Here is a 17,955-nt window from a genome sequence, read left to right on the forward strand (position 1 = left end):
ACAGATGTTAGCTCAGGGCCAATCTTCCTCAAGAAAAAAGGGGAGGATTGGCATCAGATGTTAGCTCAGGGCTAGTCCTCCTCACACAAAAAAATTAAAAATAAAAAAATAAAGGCTCTAGTATATTCGTTCCATCCAAGGCATGTGCTATAATTAATTTACCCTACTCCCTTCTGTTGTTCATTTAAGTGGTCTTCAAGCTTTTCCTACTATAAATAATACTATGATGAATCTCATATAAAAATCTTTTTGCACATATTCAATGATTTCTTTGGGATAAATTTTTAGCAGATTTGTAGTATCCTTTTTTATGACTATTTGTTTAAGTATCAATCTTCTACTTTACAAAGTCCCGAGTAGTGGGGACTACAGGCGCGTGCCACCGCACGTGGCTTTACAAACTCTTAAGGTCTTACACAAGAGGAATCTGTCTCAGTAATCTTTTGAAGCCTTAGAACCTGGATCTCACAACATATTTAATATCAGTAGGAAATATTTTTTAAAAAATATTCTTTTAAGTGTCATTGTTTCCCATTGGACTCCAAGCTTCTAGAGAGGAGGAGGTCTATTTTATTAATATTTGAACCCAGAGCTTGTTGAGTATTAAATGTAGCATCGGTAGGCACCATTTATATGTCTATTATTTATTATTGTACACAAACTAGCACTCACAGATTTTTTCCTTACTGATTTATTTTACCTACACTTCCCACATCAGTAGGGCACGGTAACGTGTACACAGTAGGCGATCAATAAATACTTGTCAAACGCCTACACGAAGGAATGAATACCTGGCAAGAATGAATCCACCTACCACGCCTACCTCCCTGAAGAACTACATTTCCCTGTACGCTTGGCGCGACGCGCTCCTACGAATTAAAAAGAGCGACAATTACTTCCTACCGACCCCTATCTGCCTCCGCCTGCCGATGCCGCAGTGTTTTATGGGAAAGGTAGTTCTAGCACGCGTTGTCCGCCCCCGGAAAACTGAGCCCAAACTAAACTTCCCAGCAAGCAGCGGGCCGGCCTGGGAAGAGGGGAAAGATGGCAGACGCCGAGGAAGGAGTTTTGCGGCTGGCGGGAGCCTCCACTGCCCCAATTTCATTCAGCTTCAGTCGCACGTCCGCCCGGAGACGGCTGGCGGACCCGGGAGATGGCGCAGGTGCAACTCCGGAGGAGAAGGATTTCTTGAAGACCGTGGAAGGGAGGGAGCTGCAAAGGTGAAGTGCCGGGTCTTTCATCCTTTGGAAATCCGTGCGGTGGGTGCAAGCAGGAAGGTGGAATCTGAGTTGATTGTGTTGGTGACAGTGACCTGAAAAGGCTGAAGCACAGCCTGAGGAAATTCGTGGAGGCAAGAAGGCGAGAGGGAAGGAGAGGTGGGGAAATATAGCCTGATGGCCTTGGGGATTGAGAAGAGAGAATGTATTCTTGAGGAGTGTCTTTAGGACATGGGGACCCTGAGGTGTGTGCGTTCTGAGAGCAGGAAAGGAGGGGAGAATGACAGGACCCCAGCGTCTCAACTGAAGTGGTGCTTCTCCGATAGGGGGAACGGGACGGAGCAGCAGATTCAGGTTGGGGGAGTCCATCATCAGCTTAGTTCGGGAAGGAGAATCTGAGGGAGGTACTTCCAGAAGAGAATCAACCATCCAGGAGGCTGGCGTGGAGTCTGGAGCTGGGGAGAGAGTCTGGGCTGAAGATGGTGATTTGTGGGTCATTGTGGAAGCCATGGAAGTGGGTCTTGGGAGGAACAGAAGGTCCAGGACTGAGGACTGATTCCTCAAAAGCACTGACATTTAAGAGTTGGAGATGGGGAAGAGAATCTGAAGAAAGCACCATCAGAGATGTAACTGGAGAGCCAGACAGGAGAACGGAGGGTGTGGTCCATGGGGTTGGGGGTGAGTTTGGTTCTTGTGTTTTCTCTGAGTGAAGCGGTGTGGCTCAGAACCTACTGACAATGCTACTCTCCCAACTTCACCCCTCTGTGTCCACGTCAGTGTGAAGCCTTCAGAAGCCCCCAAGGAACTCATCATCCCTTTGATCCAGAATGGCCATCGCAGGCAGCCACCGACCCAGACCCCTAGGCCATCCACAGATACTGAGGCCTTGGTGGATGGGGTGCTGTCCCAGGCTGTGAAGGAGCTCATTGAGGGTGAGTGATCTCCCCTTTGCCTTGCCCCAGTGAAGGAAGAAGGGGAGGAAAATGGAAGGATAGAGTGAGACCTCATTGCTCCCTCCCATTCTTCCTTAGAATCCAAGAAGTCTCTGGAGGAGAGAGAGAATGCGGGTGTCGACCCCACGCTCGCTATCCCCATGATCCAGAAAGGATGCACCCCCAACGGGGAAGAGGCAGACGGCGAACCCCGGGCTGAGACAGTGAGCTGGCCCCAACCCCTCTCCTGCCTCAGCCTTTCTTTGCCCTGTCTGCCAGGCTTGCCTCCCTGCACACAGCAGGGAAAGTCTGTGTGTACTAGCCACCTGCTGCCTATCCCCTCCTCCTTCCATCTTTTTTGGAAGCATTAACAAATGAATCCAAATACTGAGGCGTGAAAAAGTAGTTGGATTCTGGGATTATCTGAATGAGATGAGGAGTAAAGGAAACAGGAAATATAAAGACCCTGAGGATAGACTCTTCCTGGGGTGTTTGAGGAACACCAAGGAGACAAGTGTAGTTGGAGTGGAATGAGTGAGGAAGAGGAGGAGTAGATGAGGTCAGAAGTGGGGGGCTAAACCAGGCAGGGCATTGTGGGCCATGGTGAGGACTTTGGCTTTTACTCTGAATGAGATGAGAGCCATGGGAGGGCTCTGAGCTGAGAAGAGATGAGACTTATGATTTGACAGGATCTCTCTGGCTGCTGTGAGCAGGACAGACTAGTAAGCAGAAGTGGAAGCAAGGAGACCAGTAGTCCAGGCTAGAGATGGTGGTGACTCAGACCACAGTGGTAGGAGTCAGGCCTGGAAGGACAGGTAGGGTTTAGTGAGACAGGGAAGAGCAGGATGAGTACTCCTAATGGCAGCGATGACCCAAACAATGGTATGGTGGCAGGAAATCAGTGTGGTGTGTGTCTGTCAGTGAGGCAACTTGTGGTGTGTCTGGAGGGACTAGAAAGAATTGAGGGAGTGATGATGGGAGGTGATAACCGGAGAGGTGAGGGGTGTGTCTACAGAAGTAACCAAGTCTGTCTTGCATACCCATAGACCCCACTTTCACCTCTTCACTCACAATCTTTTTGCAGTGCTTCTTTGGAGCCCAGTTCTATAGCCCCAGACCACCTTCTCTTTCAACTGAATTGTTTTCATCAGCCTTCAGATGTCCTCTGGTTTCTTTTATCTGAAAAAAAAAAGACTTGCACTTCACTCTCCATTCTGTTCCAGTTTGGTCTCATTTCTCTGATCTTCCCTCCTCTCGCAGCCTTCCACATCTGAATTGATCACAGTTCCAGCCACCCTTCCCCTCACTCAGCCTAAAACCTTAGAGTCACCCTTGACTCCCCTGTTTATTTTATACCCCATAGACAACCTGTCAGCAAAATCCTATTATCTCCCTTTTCAAAATACATCCAGAATCTGACCACTTCTCACCATCAGCACCACCACCACTCTGGTCTGAGCCACCAGCATCTCTCATCTGGACTCTTGAAGTTACTTCCTCACTCGTCCGCCTTGTGGCTGCCACCCTCTTGTGGCTCCTGCCCAGCTCTCCTGATTAACCTCTTACCACCCCTCTCTGCCTCCACATCTCTGTTTCAGTCAGGTTGACTTGCGGGATGCTCTTCATACATACCAGATCTTGTCCTCCTTTAGGGCCTTTGCTATTACTGTTCTCTCTGCATGGAACACTCTTCCTTCTCATATCCTCGGGCTCCCTCTGTCATCTCCTTCTGCTCTCTGCTCAGATATCAACTCAGTGACACTCCCTTCTTCATCCCTCTGCGTGCCCTTAAGCTGCATTATTTTTCTTCATATAACTCACCACTACCTGACGTATCGTGTTTTATGTCTTTTGTTTATTGTGTGTCTCCATGCCTAGAACATAAGCCCCATGAGGGCAGGAATGCTTCTCTTTTTTGTCCAGTGCGGTACCTGGCACAGAATAGGTGCTTCATAAATATTTGTTGAAGGACTGAACATGGAGTAGTAAAGTGAGGGATAGCAAGAGGAAATCAAAACTCACCCTTGAGCTGACTGGAAATGAGGCGTTGAGGGTCACCCAGCAGGTGATAGCAAGGGCACTTCAGGGGGCCCACCATAAGCCAAGCCTGACCGTCCTTCCTCTGCCTCAACCCGTAGGTGCCCGAGGAGGCCGATTACGAGGCAGTCCCTGTGGAGGCCTACGGGCTGGCCATGCTGCGAGGCATGGGCTGGAAACCTGGCGAGGGCATTGGTCGCACCTTCAATCAGTGAGTTCTGGGGTAGGGGCAAGGGGACAGCAGATGGGGCAGTGAACAAGACCCTGGTTACCACCCACCCAGAACCATCCAGGCAAAGAGAGGGCACATTACCACCCTAAGTAATTCAGTAGCCCCTTCCACTGCTGTTTCAGCCTCCTATTTGTGCTTTGAAACTCCATGACAGGATCCCATTTATGTAAAGATGGCCTCTCTGGGCATCAACTTCCTCATCTGAAAAATGGGGATAATAACAGTACTGACTCTCCGGGTCTGTCGTGAGAATTAAGTGAAATTATACACATAAAGCACTCACAGCAGGCCCTGGCCCCAAGTAAGCATGGACTAAACTTTTGCTGTTATCACACGGCCTTCCAGTCCCTTCTCTGCAGTTGTCAACTCCAAAGAATTCTGAAAACCAAACTTTTTTTTCATAAACCATTTGGCAGCCAAACATGACCTGAATTGACATTGAGTATTTTATAGTCTGTCTTTCCTGCTTGGTGTGAATATTTGTATGATTTCCCCTGTAGAAATATTAGTGTATTTGTTTACACTGTAGATACTATGTAATGGGTGGTACGTGCAGCATGTTATTAGCTTGAACCAAATGAAATTGCTATTTCTCTAGGTCAAAAACAGTCCTAATATGAGATCGGGAAGGATATTCTTGAGCATATTGATAGGGTGGGATTTGGGCATTCAAGACGGTTGTATCCCTCCCCAACAAGCCCATCCTCTCTGCTCCCTGCAGAGTGGTGAAGCCCCGTGTCAACTCACTGAGGCCCAAGGGGTTAGGTCTGGGTGCCAACTTGACTGAGGTCCAGGCCCTGGCCCCCACTGGCCCCCATCGCCTGTCCAGGCCAGATGAGGAGCACGAGAAGGATAAGGAAGACCAGCCCCAAGGACTGGTGCCTGGAGGAGCTGTGGTGGTTCTTTCTGGCCCTCACCGAGGCCTCTATGGGAAGGTAAGGAACCTGGAGCCCAAGACAGGCAGCAGGGAGCATTGATGTGTGGGTCAGAGGGAGGAAGAATTGGGTTTGGGGTGGAAAGGCTAGAAGTCCTTGTCTTTCAGGCCTGCCTGGCCTGTTGCCTCATTCGGTAACTCAGGACCACTTGCTGGGCCTTTCTGAGCCTCAGTTTCCAACTAAAAGGAAGAGAATGCCATATACTACAAGTCCCTGAGGATTAAATGCTTAAAATATCTCTGTGCCCCACAGTCTGGTGGGGGAGGCACAGGGACCAGGCTTATTGGAGGTAAGGGTGGACAGCTTGGTCCTAGGGCTGTGGCTGGAGTCCACTCAACCCTTGCCTACCTTCTTCCCCCCACACTTGAGGTGGAAGGCCTCGATCCTGACAATGTCCGGGCCGTGGTTCGTCTGGCCGTGGGGAGCCGCGTGGTGACGGTCAGTGAGTACCACCTGCAACCTGTCTCCCAGCAGGAGTTCGACAAGAACTCCTTGGATCTCAGTGAGTGAGCCTCTTACCTGGCTGGGGGAGTTGGAGAAGCATTCCTGACCATGGGAGGGCCTGTCTCATCGGGAGGAGTTAGGTCTGCCCAGCAGATGTAACTTCTGGTCGGAGGTCAGGTCAGAGTGAACATAAGTGATTTATTCTGTTTGATTGAAGAAAGGGTGATCTCATAACCCTGAGTCTTTAGCCTCTTTCTGAGGGGAAGAAACAGGTATGGAAACAAATTCCTACCCTTAGGAAGTCTTTGTCTATTTGGGGCAATGAACCTCCCTTTTGCTAGGGAGTGAGAGCAGCTAGGACCAGGGCATGACCAGGGAGGAAGGCATTCTAGGCATGTCGGTAGGATGGGGCAGTTTGGCAGATGGGAGATGGGTGCCAACAGAGCTCTCCAGGACTCTCTCGCCCACACTAGGCAGTTGACTCAGGTAAGCACTGTCAGCACGGGCTGGGTGGTTGAGGAAGGCTTCCTGACGGAGGCCAAGATGGTCGAGAGGAAGAGGAGAGCATTCTAATCGCCCAGGCAGAGTGGTTATGGTGAGAGGGGGCACTTTGGCAGATGGGAGGTGTCTCGAGGCAGAGGTGTGGCCTGAAAGGAGAGAGAGTGAGACACTGAGGCTCTGTCCTGGTTCTCCCCACACCTCTTGAATAGGCCGGGGGAGCAAAAGTTCCCTAGCGCAACAGAATGGAACAGCCTCATCATGGAAGGCCCTCCGAGATCAGGACCTCCACATCCAGCAGGAGGACTCAGAGAGGAAGCGGAAACACCTTCTGGACCGGTGGGACCCTGGGCATCTGGGATGGGGGAAGAGGGCAGGGTGTGGGGAGGCTCCAGCAGTCAGAAAGCTTCCAGGGCGGGCCGGCCCTGTGGCTTAGCGGTTAAGTGCGCGCGCTCCGCTGCTGGCGGCCCGGGTTTGGATCCCAGGCGCGCACGGACGCACCGCTTCTCCAGCCATGCTGAGGCCGCGTCCCACACACAGCAACTAGAAGGATGTGCAGCTATGACACACAACTATCTACTGGGGCTTTGGGGGAAAAAATAAATAAATAAAATCTTTTAAAAAAATAAAAGAAAGCTTCCAGGGCAAGGCAGGTGCATAGAAGGAAGTAGGAATGGCATTATGGGTGGGTTTCACAGCATCGGCAAAGATGGGGCGACCAGAACACACATCTGACTAAGCCCGGTGTCGACCCGCTCTCCACAGACAGGGTGGGCCTGCAGCCAAGAGTGAGAAGGCAGCCCCCAGGCGTCAGCACTGGTTGCACAGGGACCTGCGCGTGCGGTTTGTGGACAAGCTGCACAAGGGTGGCCAGTATTACAACACCAAGGTAGGAGCCCTGCAGCCTGGGGCCCCTTCCTCCCCCAGGGACTGGGCCCCCTTAACTCTAACATTCTCACGTCCCCTGACCCTCTCCCCAGATGACAATCGAAGATGTCCTGAGCCCAAATACCTGTGTGTGTCGGACAGATGAAGGCCAGGTGTTGGAAGGTGAGTCTGAGCAATGGCCACTGGGTTGTTATCATCCTGGAGGCTGACCAAGAAGGCTGTCTTAGGCCAAGAATCTGGCCCAGGCAAAGGCTGGGAGGTTGGGCAGAGTTCAGGTGTTTTGCAAGGCCTAGCATCCTCTAACAGAACATTAGACGACTCTCTGATGGTGATTATCTGAGCCCCTCTTTCCCCATCTGCAAATCAGCATGCAAAGGACCGATTTCTCCCTCTTGTGACGGGTGCCTTCTAGGGATGTGTATTGAACTCCCAGTGCAGGGCAGGGCTTATGACATGCCCACAATAAACAGTGTCTGTTATCGCCACCACCCCTCATCATCCTACCTAAATGCGCCCTTTATAACAGTTAGTGCGGGAACTGCTCCTTAGGTTTCCTCATCTGTGAAATGGGTATGGTGGGACTCCCAGCTGTCAGCAGGGTGCAGAGTGCTCCAGGGAATACAGGAAAGGCCCTTCTGACAGGACCCTGGCTGGGCTGGCCCTTGCTGCAGGCCTCACTCCCCTCTCCTCGTCTGCAGGGCTGAGGGAAGACATGCTGGAGACCCTGGTCCCCAAGGTCGAGGGCAACCGGGTGATGGTGGTGCTGGGGCCACAGGCTGGAAGGGTGAGTCCCAGACCTGCGAATGGAGGGTTGGGGCCTGCAGGGGATGTCCTGGGGTCCGGATTGGCCTTGGTGACTCTACCGGTCCATACCCTAGGTGGGCCGTCTGCTGGGCCGAGACAGAGAGCGGAGCCGGGCTCTGGTGCAGCTGCGGAGAGAGGATCGGCTGGTGGAGCTTCACTTTGATGCTGTCTGCCAATACATGGGCCCCAGTGACTCAGAGGAAGACTGACCTCTGGACCTACTCCCGTCCCCCAGGCTGTTACCAGTTCTGTACAGTGTGAAAAGCCTGCCTTTGTGAAGGTGGGGAGGTCATTGTCTGCCCACACTTGCAGTGCAGCCCTGGGGCAGAGACAGGGCACGAGATGGATGGACCAGAAGGGAGGCTAGAAACAAACCCCATATTTACCAGAAGTTAGTATATAATAAAACCCATTTCAAATACTTAGTAAAAGGAAGATATCATAGATGGTGTGCTGAGCCGTGAGTGGAGGTGGGAGCTGCGCTGATGGGGGTGGGAACCATTCCATTGGTCAGCCCAACCTCCCTGCTCGGGCTGCCAGACAAGTTAAAGGATCCATTTGCTCACAAGCTCACCCTCGGAATGCAGAAGCTGTGAAATCTGTCCCCTGGGCAGATACTAAGGAGTCTGGAACGCCACATCACTGGAAAACTTTCTGAGCAAGAGTCCTGGCAGTGCTTTTACACTTGGTCCAGAGCAGACCCCCAGAGGATGTCTTGAGCCGGTGACAGGAGTCAAGAGGAAGGGAGGCTTCTTCCCACAAATGGGATGTGTTAGCACTACTTTCCAGAGAAGTCAGTTAATTTGGGGACCCCTGTTTTAGTCCCAAAACTTTGGCTTGAAGGTAAAAAGGTTTTGTCTGTCTTGGGTAGAATTTCTCTGGTTGCTCCAGGTAACTGGATTCTCAAAAAAGTTATTGTTAGAGAATCCTCAAACTTTTTCCTGTTTAATGGCCTGAGATACAAAATCAATGAGAAAAGTCAGAGCTTTAGGCACAATTGTTTCTAAATCATCCCCAATCACTAAGTTGTTGATATAATAAGTGGTATTTGAGTTGGATCTAGGTCACTGATACAAACTCCTGGTGCATCAGAACATGGCACAGGGATGGAGAATTTAAACCCTTACCCCTGGAGCAGGATGATGGAGGTTAGCTGCTGTCCTTGCCAAGCAGAGGCAGACTGCTGTTTAGAGCCAAGATGAGCAGGTACAGAAAAACGAGTTGGCCAGATCAGTGGTCGTATGCCCAGTAAGGTATGGGGTGTTCAGAAAATCTTCCAATATAGTAACCCCAACATGAAGTACACTTCCATGGACTGATTTACTTCTTTGTCATCCCTAATTCCAGAACTCATCTGTTTTCAAGATTAGCTAAACAGGGTTGTTAAGGCAGATGGAGGTTCCTCCAGTTTTTGAGTCATCATTGTGATTGCACACATTGCCCCCCAAATTCCTGGCTGGGTTCCATTATTAACCTTGGGGGGAAGAGTTGGGAGTTCTAGAGGTTCCCAATCTGGCATGTCCAGTAGTCAGTTTCCTATGCTGTATGTGCTTCACCCAGTCAAGAAGGCCTCCTCCTTTCTCCAATCATAGTAAATCCATCTTGGTAACACCCTTGAGAAGGCCTGAAAGCTCCCCGGGGAGTGGCACTGGTCCGCTGTGTCTGCCTGCAACATGGCATAACCTGGCAGTTTCAGACAATCCTTCCATCTCCTCCATGCGCCACAATACTTAAAATAGATCTTTCATCAGATTCTGATTTCCTGGAGTTCATGTTTCTCCCAAGCCTGCCTTTGGAAATGGGACCTGAAGTTTTTGAATATGGCTCTGTGTCGAGAACGCCTAATCCTAGGCAGAGGGCCTGGTCCCCCTCAACAGACCATCGGGGCTTTTTGTGCTTTCCCTGAGAGGATGCCTCCTGATCCCTCAGTTTGAGGACAGGGCTCCTTACATTCCAAGAAGTGTGGACAGTATCAGGAGGCTTTCCCAATCTGCTCCTTGTTCATTGGATATAAACAAAGACTTGTTTCTACAGACTCTCTGCGTCTGCGCAGTTGTCTCTCGGCGTGCTGCCTGCCATTTGCCTGCTACCAAGGTTGCCCTTTTGGCCACGGTCACTGCAGCAACAGCTTCTGGGAGCCCATGAATTCTCCACGGACCACTCAGGCTGGGGACCATGACCTGTACAATTTGTCCAGACTGGCTTCTTCCACATCACAGTGACTGAGCAAGATGTGGGTGAAAAAGCATCTGCCTCTTCTGCCAAGTCTCCAGAAGTTTCCCTGGCAGGATGCTGCATCTGTTAAAAACTGTCCAGACACTGAGCCAGGAATTTGTGGCAGCAGACTCAAGAAGCAGCTTCTTTGCGTTTCAGAGAGAAGTGAATTATTTGGGTGATTGGGACTGCTGCCTGTGGCTGAGCTTAGTGGCGAATATATACAGGTCCCCTCTGTTTTCTCACATTCCTTCCTCAGTGGGGGGAATGCTCCCCTCCACTCCCATGTTGGGGCCTCTTAACCTCCACGTTTGTAGCACCAGGCAGAGGGATAAGATATCCAACAACCTGGAAACTCCGTGAGGGGGAGTGAGACCTCACCAACTGTCCTTCTTGCCCCAATTCATTCTACAAGCATCTGTTGAGCTGCTACTGTATGCCAGGTACTGTTTTGCGTGCTAGGGATACAATCGAGAGTAAATCATTCATTCAACAAACATTGAGTCTCTACTATATGCCAGCATGATTCTAGGTACTTGGGATACAGCCATGAGCAAAACAAAGATCCTTGCCCTCGTGGAGCTTCATCCAGTGGGGCTGAGAGATGATAAGCAATAAGCATAAGAAGTAAATTATCTAGTATGTTAGGAGGTGTTAAGAACCAAGGGGGAGAAAACAGGGTAAAAGGAATCTGGTGTGGGCAGATGGCAGGATTCATAGGATGGCCAGGGGAGGCTTTACTGCAGAGGTGACATTTGAGCAAAGATAAGGAAGGAAGAGAGTCATGCAGCTCTCTGGAGACAGTGGTCCAGGCAGGGGGAACAGGAAGTGCAAAGGCCCTACGGGGGCACCATTGCTGGTGTGTTTGAGGAATAGCGTGGAGGCCACCGCGGCTGCAGGGGAGTAAATGAGAGAGGGAGGTAGAAGGTCAGGTCGGAGAGGTACTGTAGTGCTTCGAGGGCCACACTCAGTGTTCTGACTGAGGCGAGAATCACAAGAAGCATCCATGCAGCCACTGCCAAAGAGCACCTGCTGATGCCCCACCACCACCAGGCACACGGCCACACTAAATACACTTGCCCCTCTAGTGCTTTTGTCAGGCTGGCTGATTTCCACTGTTGGGAACTGATTCTCCCGCTGGCTGTCCAGTGGGGCTGCTAGAACTGCCTGGAAGGCTTACCTCTCCATCAATGCCAGTCAGGGTAATTGCCTCAAACTTGGGAAGCATCGCCCTTCCCAGGCCTCAGAGGCATCCTCAGCACCAGACTTTCAGGCACCTTTGACCTTTTACCACTTCTCTGGGAAAGTTATCATTGCCTGAAGATCACCAGACACCACCAGCTAAAGGGAGAAGCACTAAATGTATCCCCGTTTCCCCACAGCATCTCAAAAGAAGACTAAACGCCACAACTTTCCTCACTAATCTTTCGGAAGTTCTGATTTTCCTCATCACCTCATCCCATCCTTGTCTCCAAAAGTGCTTTAAGTCATTAGGGAATTGCAAATTAAAATGAGTTACCACTACACACCTATGAGCATGGCAAAAATCCAACACACTGACGACACTAAATGCTGACAAGGATGTGAAGCAAAAGCAACTCTCATTTATTGCTGGGGAGAATGTAAAATGATATAGCCACTCTAGAAGACAGGCTGGCTGTTTCCTACAAAACTGAACATACTCTCACCATATGATCCAGCACTCATGCTCCTTAGTATTTACCCAAAGGAGTTGAGAACTTATGTCCACACAAAAACCTGCACACAGATGTTTATAGCAGCTTTATTCATAATTGCCAAAACTTGGAAGCCACCAAGATGTCCTTCAGGAGGTGAATAGATAAATAAACTGTGGTTCATCCAGACAGTGGAATATTATTCAGTGCTAAAAAGAAATGAGCTATCAAGCCATGGAAAGATATGGAGGAACTTTAAATGCCTACTAACAAGTGAAATAGGTCAATCTGAAAAGGCTACATACTGGATGATTCCAACTATGGTGTTCTAGAAAGGGCAAAACTATGGAGATAGTAAAAAGTGGTTGCCAGGAGTTAGGTGGGAGGGAGGGATGAACAGGCAGAGCACAGAGGACTTTAGGGCAATGAAACTATTTTGTATGATATTATAATGGTGGATACATGTCATTATACATTTGTCCAAACCCATAGAATGTACAACACCAAGAGTGACCCCTAATGTAAACTGTGGACTTTGGATGACAATGATGTGCCATTGTCAATGAATGTAGGTTCATTGATTGTAACAAATGTACAACTGTGGTGCAGGATGTCATAGTGGGGAAGATGTGTATGGGGAGGAGGGGAGCAGGAATATATTTTCCACTCCGTTTTGCTATAAATCTAAAACTGCTCTAAAAAATAAAGCCTATTCTTTTATTTATTTATTATTTTGTGTGTGTGTGTGTGAGGAAGATCAGCCCTGAGCTAACATCTGCCAATCTTCCCCTTTTTGATGAGGAAGACTGGCCCTGAGCTAACATCCGGCCAATCTTCCTCCACTTTATGTGGGACACTGCCACAGCATGTCCTGACACGCGTTGTGAAGGTGCGTGCCCGGGATGGAATCCGAAACCGGCTGCCAGCAGCGGAGCGCATGCACTTAACCGCTACACCACAGGGCCAGCCCAAGTCTATTCTTTTAAAAAGTGCTTTAAGAATGTTACTGCAATAAACAAAAAATTTTTTAAAAAAAGAATCTTTATGAGGGGCCGGCCCCATGGCGTAGCATTTAAGTGCGCGCGCTCCGCTACCGGCGGCCCAGGTTCGGATCCCGGGCGCGCACCGACGCACCGCTTCTCCGGCCATGCTGAGGCCGCGTCCCACATACAGCAACTAGAAGGATGTGCAGCTATGACATACAACTATCTACTGGGGCTTTGGGGGGGGAAAAAGGAATCTTTATGAAAATTAGAGATACACGCCCCCTTTGCCTGTGCCATGTCCTATTGATAGATTGTTTTCAAAAAGCAATAAGACAAAGATTTAGAGTATCAACAGAAATGAAACAGTCAACAAAGTTGCCTGTGGACATCCAAAGGCATAAGGCATTCTGATCCATTTTTATAACCTAGGTGGCTGAAAACCATGATATCCATAACTTTTCATATTTGGAGCCCTAAGAGATGACTTTTTATGCTCTGTCTCGGAAATATCACAAAGTGACATGCACGTGGAAAGCAATGGTGGTGGCCTATGAAGGCAGAAGAGAGGGGTTGTATTATTTCTAAAATAATATATGTATACACCCATGAAACCATCCCCACAATCATGATAGTGAACATATCATCCCCCTCAAAAGTTTCCTCTGCCCCTTTGTAATCCCTTCCTCTTGCCCTGGCCCCATCCCCAAGCAACCACTAATCTGCTTTTCATCACTATAGTTTAGTTTGCATTTTCTAGAGTTCTCTATAAATGAATCATTGAGTATGTACTCTTTTCTGTTGGACATACTTCACAAAATTATTGGAGATTCATCCATGTAGTTCCATGTATCAATAAGTCATTCCATTTTTTTTGTAAGATAAAATTCACATACCATAGAATCCACCTCTTTAAAGTGTAAAATTCAGTGGTTTTTAGTACATTTACAAGGTTATGCAACCATCACCACTATCTAATTCCAGAACATTTCTAAAAGAAACTCCATACCCATCAGCAGTCACTCTCTATTTTCCCCTCCCACAGCCCCTGACAACCATTAATCTATTTTCTGTCTCTATGAATTTGCCTACTCTGGATATTTCATATAAATGAACCATACAATATACGGCCTTTGTGTCTGGCTTCTTTCACTTAGCATAATGTTTTCAAGGTTCACGCATGTTATAGCATGTATCAGTACTTCATTCTTTTTTATGACTGAATAATATTCCATTGCATGGATATACCACCTGTTGTTTATCTACTCATCTGTTGATGGAGATTAGTGTACAAGTCTTTGTATGGACATATATTTCCTTTTCTTGTGGGTAAACACCCAGGAATGGAATGACTGGATCATATAACAAGTATACATTTAATGTTTTAAGAAACTGCCAAGGGCCAGCCCCGTGGCTTAGCAGTTAAGTGCACGTGCTCTGCTACTGGCGGCCCGGGTTCGGATCCCGGGCGCGCACCCACGCACCGCTTCTCCGGCCATGCTGATGCCACGACCCACATACAGCAACTAAAAGGATGTGCAGCTATGACATACAACTATCTACTGGGGCTTTGGGGAGAAAAAGGGGAAAACACGGAGGAGGATTGGCAATAGATGTTAGCTCAGGGCCGGTCTTCCTCAGCAAAAAGAGGAGGATTAGCATGGATGTTAGCTCAGGGCTAATCTTCCTCACAAAAAAAAAAAGAAACTGCCAATATCCCAAGTGTCTAGCACAGTATGCAGCGTATAGTAAGCTTTTAGTGAATAATTGTTGTAGAAAGAATAATTGACTTTATGACCAAAAAAACCCTGCCAAACTGTCTCCAAAAGTGGTTGTACAATTTTATGTTCCTAACAGCAGTGTATGAAAGTTCTAGTTCCTCCACGTCCTTGCCAATTCTTGATATGGTCAGTCATTTTGATTTTATCCGTTTAATATGTTTCTGGTATTTTGTTGTGGTTTTAATTTTCATCTCCCTAATGACCAACGATATCGAGCATCTTTTCATGTGTTTATTTGCCACATGTGTATCTTCTCTGGTGAAGAATGTTAAAATTCTTTACCTATTTTGTTTTAGTGGGCCATTTGTTTTCTCATTGAGTTTTGAGAGTTCTCTATATATTCTGGATACAGATACTTTATCAGATATATGCTTTGCAAGTATTTTCTCCTAGTCTGTGTCTTGTCTTTTCATCCTCTTAACAATGTCTTTTGCAGGGCTGGCCCAGTGGCACAGGCGGTTAAGTGCACACGCTCCGCTGCAGTGGCCCAGGGTTCGCAGGTTCGGATCCTGGGCGCGCACTGACGCACTGCTTGTTGAGCCATGCTGTGGTGGCGTCCCATATAAAGTAGAGGAAGATAGGCATGGATGTTAGTCCAGGGCCAGTCTTCCTCAGCAAAAAAAGAGGAGGATTGGCAAATGTTAGTTCAGGGCCGATCTTCCTCACAAAAAGGAAGAAAGAAAAAACAATGTCTTTTGAAAAGCAGAAATCTTCAATTTTGATGAAGTCAAATTTATCAACTTGTTCTTTTTGGATTGTCCTTTTCATGTTATATCTAAGAAATCTTTGCCTAATCCAAGGTCACAAAGGTTTTCTAGAAGTTTTATAGTTTTAGGTGATACATTTAAGTCTTTGATCCATTCTAATTAATTTTTGTGTATGGTGGGAGGGATGGATCCAGGGTCATTCTTTTGCATATGGCTATCCAACAGTTCCAGCGCCATTTGTTGAAAAGACGATCCTTCCTCCACTGCATTGCTTCGTGCCTTTATCAAAAATCAATTATCCACCACAATGAAAAGAAAAAAATCAGTTGTCCATATATGTATGGATTTATTTCTCAACTCTATTCTGTTGTAGTGATATATTTGCCTATCTGTATGCCAATATCATGCTCTATTGATAACTGTAGCTTTGTAATGATTCTTGAAATCAGGTTGGGTTAGCCCTGCAACTTTGTTATTCTTTTGCAGAGTTGCTTTGGCTATTCTTGGTCTTTTACATTTCCATATAAATTTTAGAATCTGATTATCAATTTCTACAGCAAAAGAGCCTACTGGGACTGGATCAATCCACAGATCAATTTGGGAAGAATTGACATGTAATAATATTTAGCTTTCCAACCCACAAACAAGTTCTATTTATATGCCTTCTTTAATTTCCCTCAGCAGTTTTTGTAGTCTTCAGTGTATAGGTCTTGCACATCTTTTGTCAGATTTATCCCTAAGTATTTCATATTTCTTGATATTATTGTACACAGTATGTTAAAATTTCAATTGCCAATTGTTCATTGCTCATGTATAGAAATAAAGTTGATTTTTGTACATTGGTCTTGTATCCTGCAACCTTGCTAAATTAACATGAATTTTATTAGCTTTTTAAATAAATTCCATTGGGTTTTCTACTAGATAATCATGTATCTGCAAATAAAGACAGTTTTACTTCTTCCATTCCAATCCATGTTCCTTTTTCTTGCCTTGATGCACTGGCTAGAATCTTCAGTACAATATAAAATAGCAGTGGTGAGGGTAGATATCCATCTTCTTCCTGGTTTTAGGGGGAAAGCTTTCAGTCTTTCACCATTAAGTATAATGTTAGCTGTAGGGTTTTTTTTTTCCCTCTCCAACATACCTGTCATTTATTAAACAAAAATTTATTACCAAGCAGGCTCAACACATCCTAATCATAAGCCTGTTTGTAAATTCAGCAAAGTCCCAGCTTCCTGTCCTTCTAGGGACTCTGGCCTTACCTGAATCAATGGTTCCCTTGAGGCAGATGAGCCATACTCCAGGGGCAGAGTTCTGTTATTTGGTAGTATCAGACAACCAGTGATTCTCAAATTGTGGACCCCAGACCAGCAGCATCAGCATCACCTAGAAACAGGGTAGAAACACAAGTTCTCAGGCTTCTCCTGGGCCTAATGAATTTGACATTCTGTGGGTGGGGACCAGCACTGTGTTATAATGATGGGCTTATGATGTGAGCTCCAATTAAGAACCGCTCTTCCAAAAAAATGACAGAAGTAGATCTGTTTCAGGGTCAAGCCTTGGGCAATGCCTCTGAGGACAAAGGCCACAAGTCACAACTAGACTCTCATGCCTGTTCATGCAACATGGAGAGGGCTCCAAAAATAGTTTAGCCAATCCACATATCATTTTTTTTCTTTCAAGGAGCTTTTATTAATTTTTTTATTTTATTGTTGTAAGAACACAACATGAGATCTACCCTCTTCACAAATCTCGTGTGCAATACATTATTGTTGACTATAGGTACAATGTTGTACAGCAGATCTCTATGTTTAATCATCTTACTTAACTGAAACTTTATGCCTGTTCATTATTAACTTCCCATTTACCCCTCCTCCCAGCCCCTCATAACTACCATTCCAGTCTTTGATTTTATGAATTTGACTATTTTAGATACCTAGGTGGAATCATGCATCTTTCTCTGTCTGGCTTATTTCGCTTAGTAAAATGTCCTCAAGGTCCATCCATGTTGTTGCATATTGCCGTATTTCCTTCTTTCTTTAAGGCTAAGTAGTATTTCATTGTATGCATATACCACATTTTCCTTATCCATTTATCTGTTGTTGGACATTTAGGTTGTTTCCACATCTTAGCTGTTGTGAATAGTGCTGCAATGAACAGGAGAGTGCTAATATCTCTTCAAGATCCTGATTTCAATTCCTTTTGATATATACCCAGAAGTGGGATTGCCGGATCATATGGTATTATATTTTTAATTTTTTGAGGAACGTCCATACTGTTTTCCACAGCAGCTCCATCATTTTGCATTCCCACCGATAGTTAGCAAGGGTGTTCCAATTTCTCCACATCCTCACCAACACTGGTTGTCTTTTGTTTTGTTTTTTTTTGATAATAGCCATCCTGACAGGTGTGAGGTGATATTTCATTGTGGTATTGATTTGCATTTCTCTGATGATTAGTGGGAGTGAGCATTTTTTCATGTACCTGTCGCATAGATGCTCTTCATCACGTTGAGGAAGTTTTTGTTCTTTTGTGGGTTTTTTTGTGAGGAAGATCAGCCCTGAGCTAACATCATGCCAATCCTCCTCTTTTTGCTGAGGAAGACAG

At 46.9% G+C, this 17,955-nt stretch overlaps 1 protein-coding gene across 1 annotated transcript; it reads left to right on the plus strand.

Moving 5' to 3' along the window:
- The first annotated feature begins 1,006 nt into the window (after positions 1-1,006).
- GPKOW (G-patch domain and KOW motifs) lies at positions 1,007-12,601 on the plus strand. Its single transcript, XM_004434930.3, has 11 exons — positions 1,007-1,220; positions 1,995-2,149; positions 2,249-2,373; positions 4,288-4,397; positions 5,140-5,353; positions 5,723-5,855; positions 6,508-6,634; positions 7,061-7,184; positions 7,276-7,345; positions 7,882-7,967; positions 8,062-12,601. The coding sequence occupies exons 1-11, from the start codon at positions 1,045-1,047 to the stop codon at positions 8,194-8,196; spliced, it is 1,455 nt and encodes a 484-aa protein (XP_004434987.1). The 5' UTR covers positions 1,007-1,044; the 3' UTR covers positions 8,197-12,601.
- Positions 12,602-17,955: the final 5,354 nt, after the last annotated feature.

The sequence above is a fragment of the Ceratotherium simum genome, chromosome X (assembly GCF_057802395.1).
Source record: "Ceratotherium simum simum isolate JZ-2026a chromosome X, ASM5780239v1, whole genome shotgun sequence".
NCBI lineage: Eukaryota > Metazoa > Chordata > Mammalia > Perissodactyla > Rhinocerotidae > Ceratotherium > Ceratotherium simum.

Coding starts and splice junctions, on each gene's coding strand:
- GPKOW (XM_004434930.3), top strand. CDS start 1,045: ATGGCAGACGCCGAGGAAGGAGTTTTGCGGCTGGCGGGAGCCTCCACT. Junction 5,354..5,722: donor ACCGAGGCCTCTATGGGAAG/GTAAGGAACCTG, acceptor CCCACACTTGAG/GTGGAAGGCCTCGATCCTGA. Junction 5,856..6,507: donor CAAGAACTCCTTGGATCTCA/GTGAGTGAGCCT, acceptor CCTCTTGAATAG/GCCGGGGGAGCAAAAGTTCC.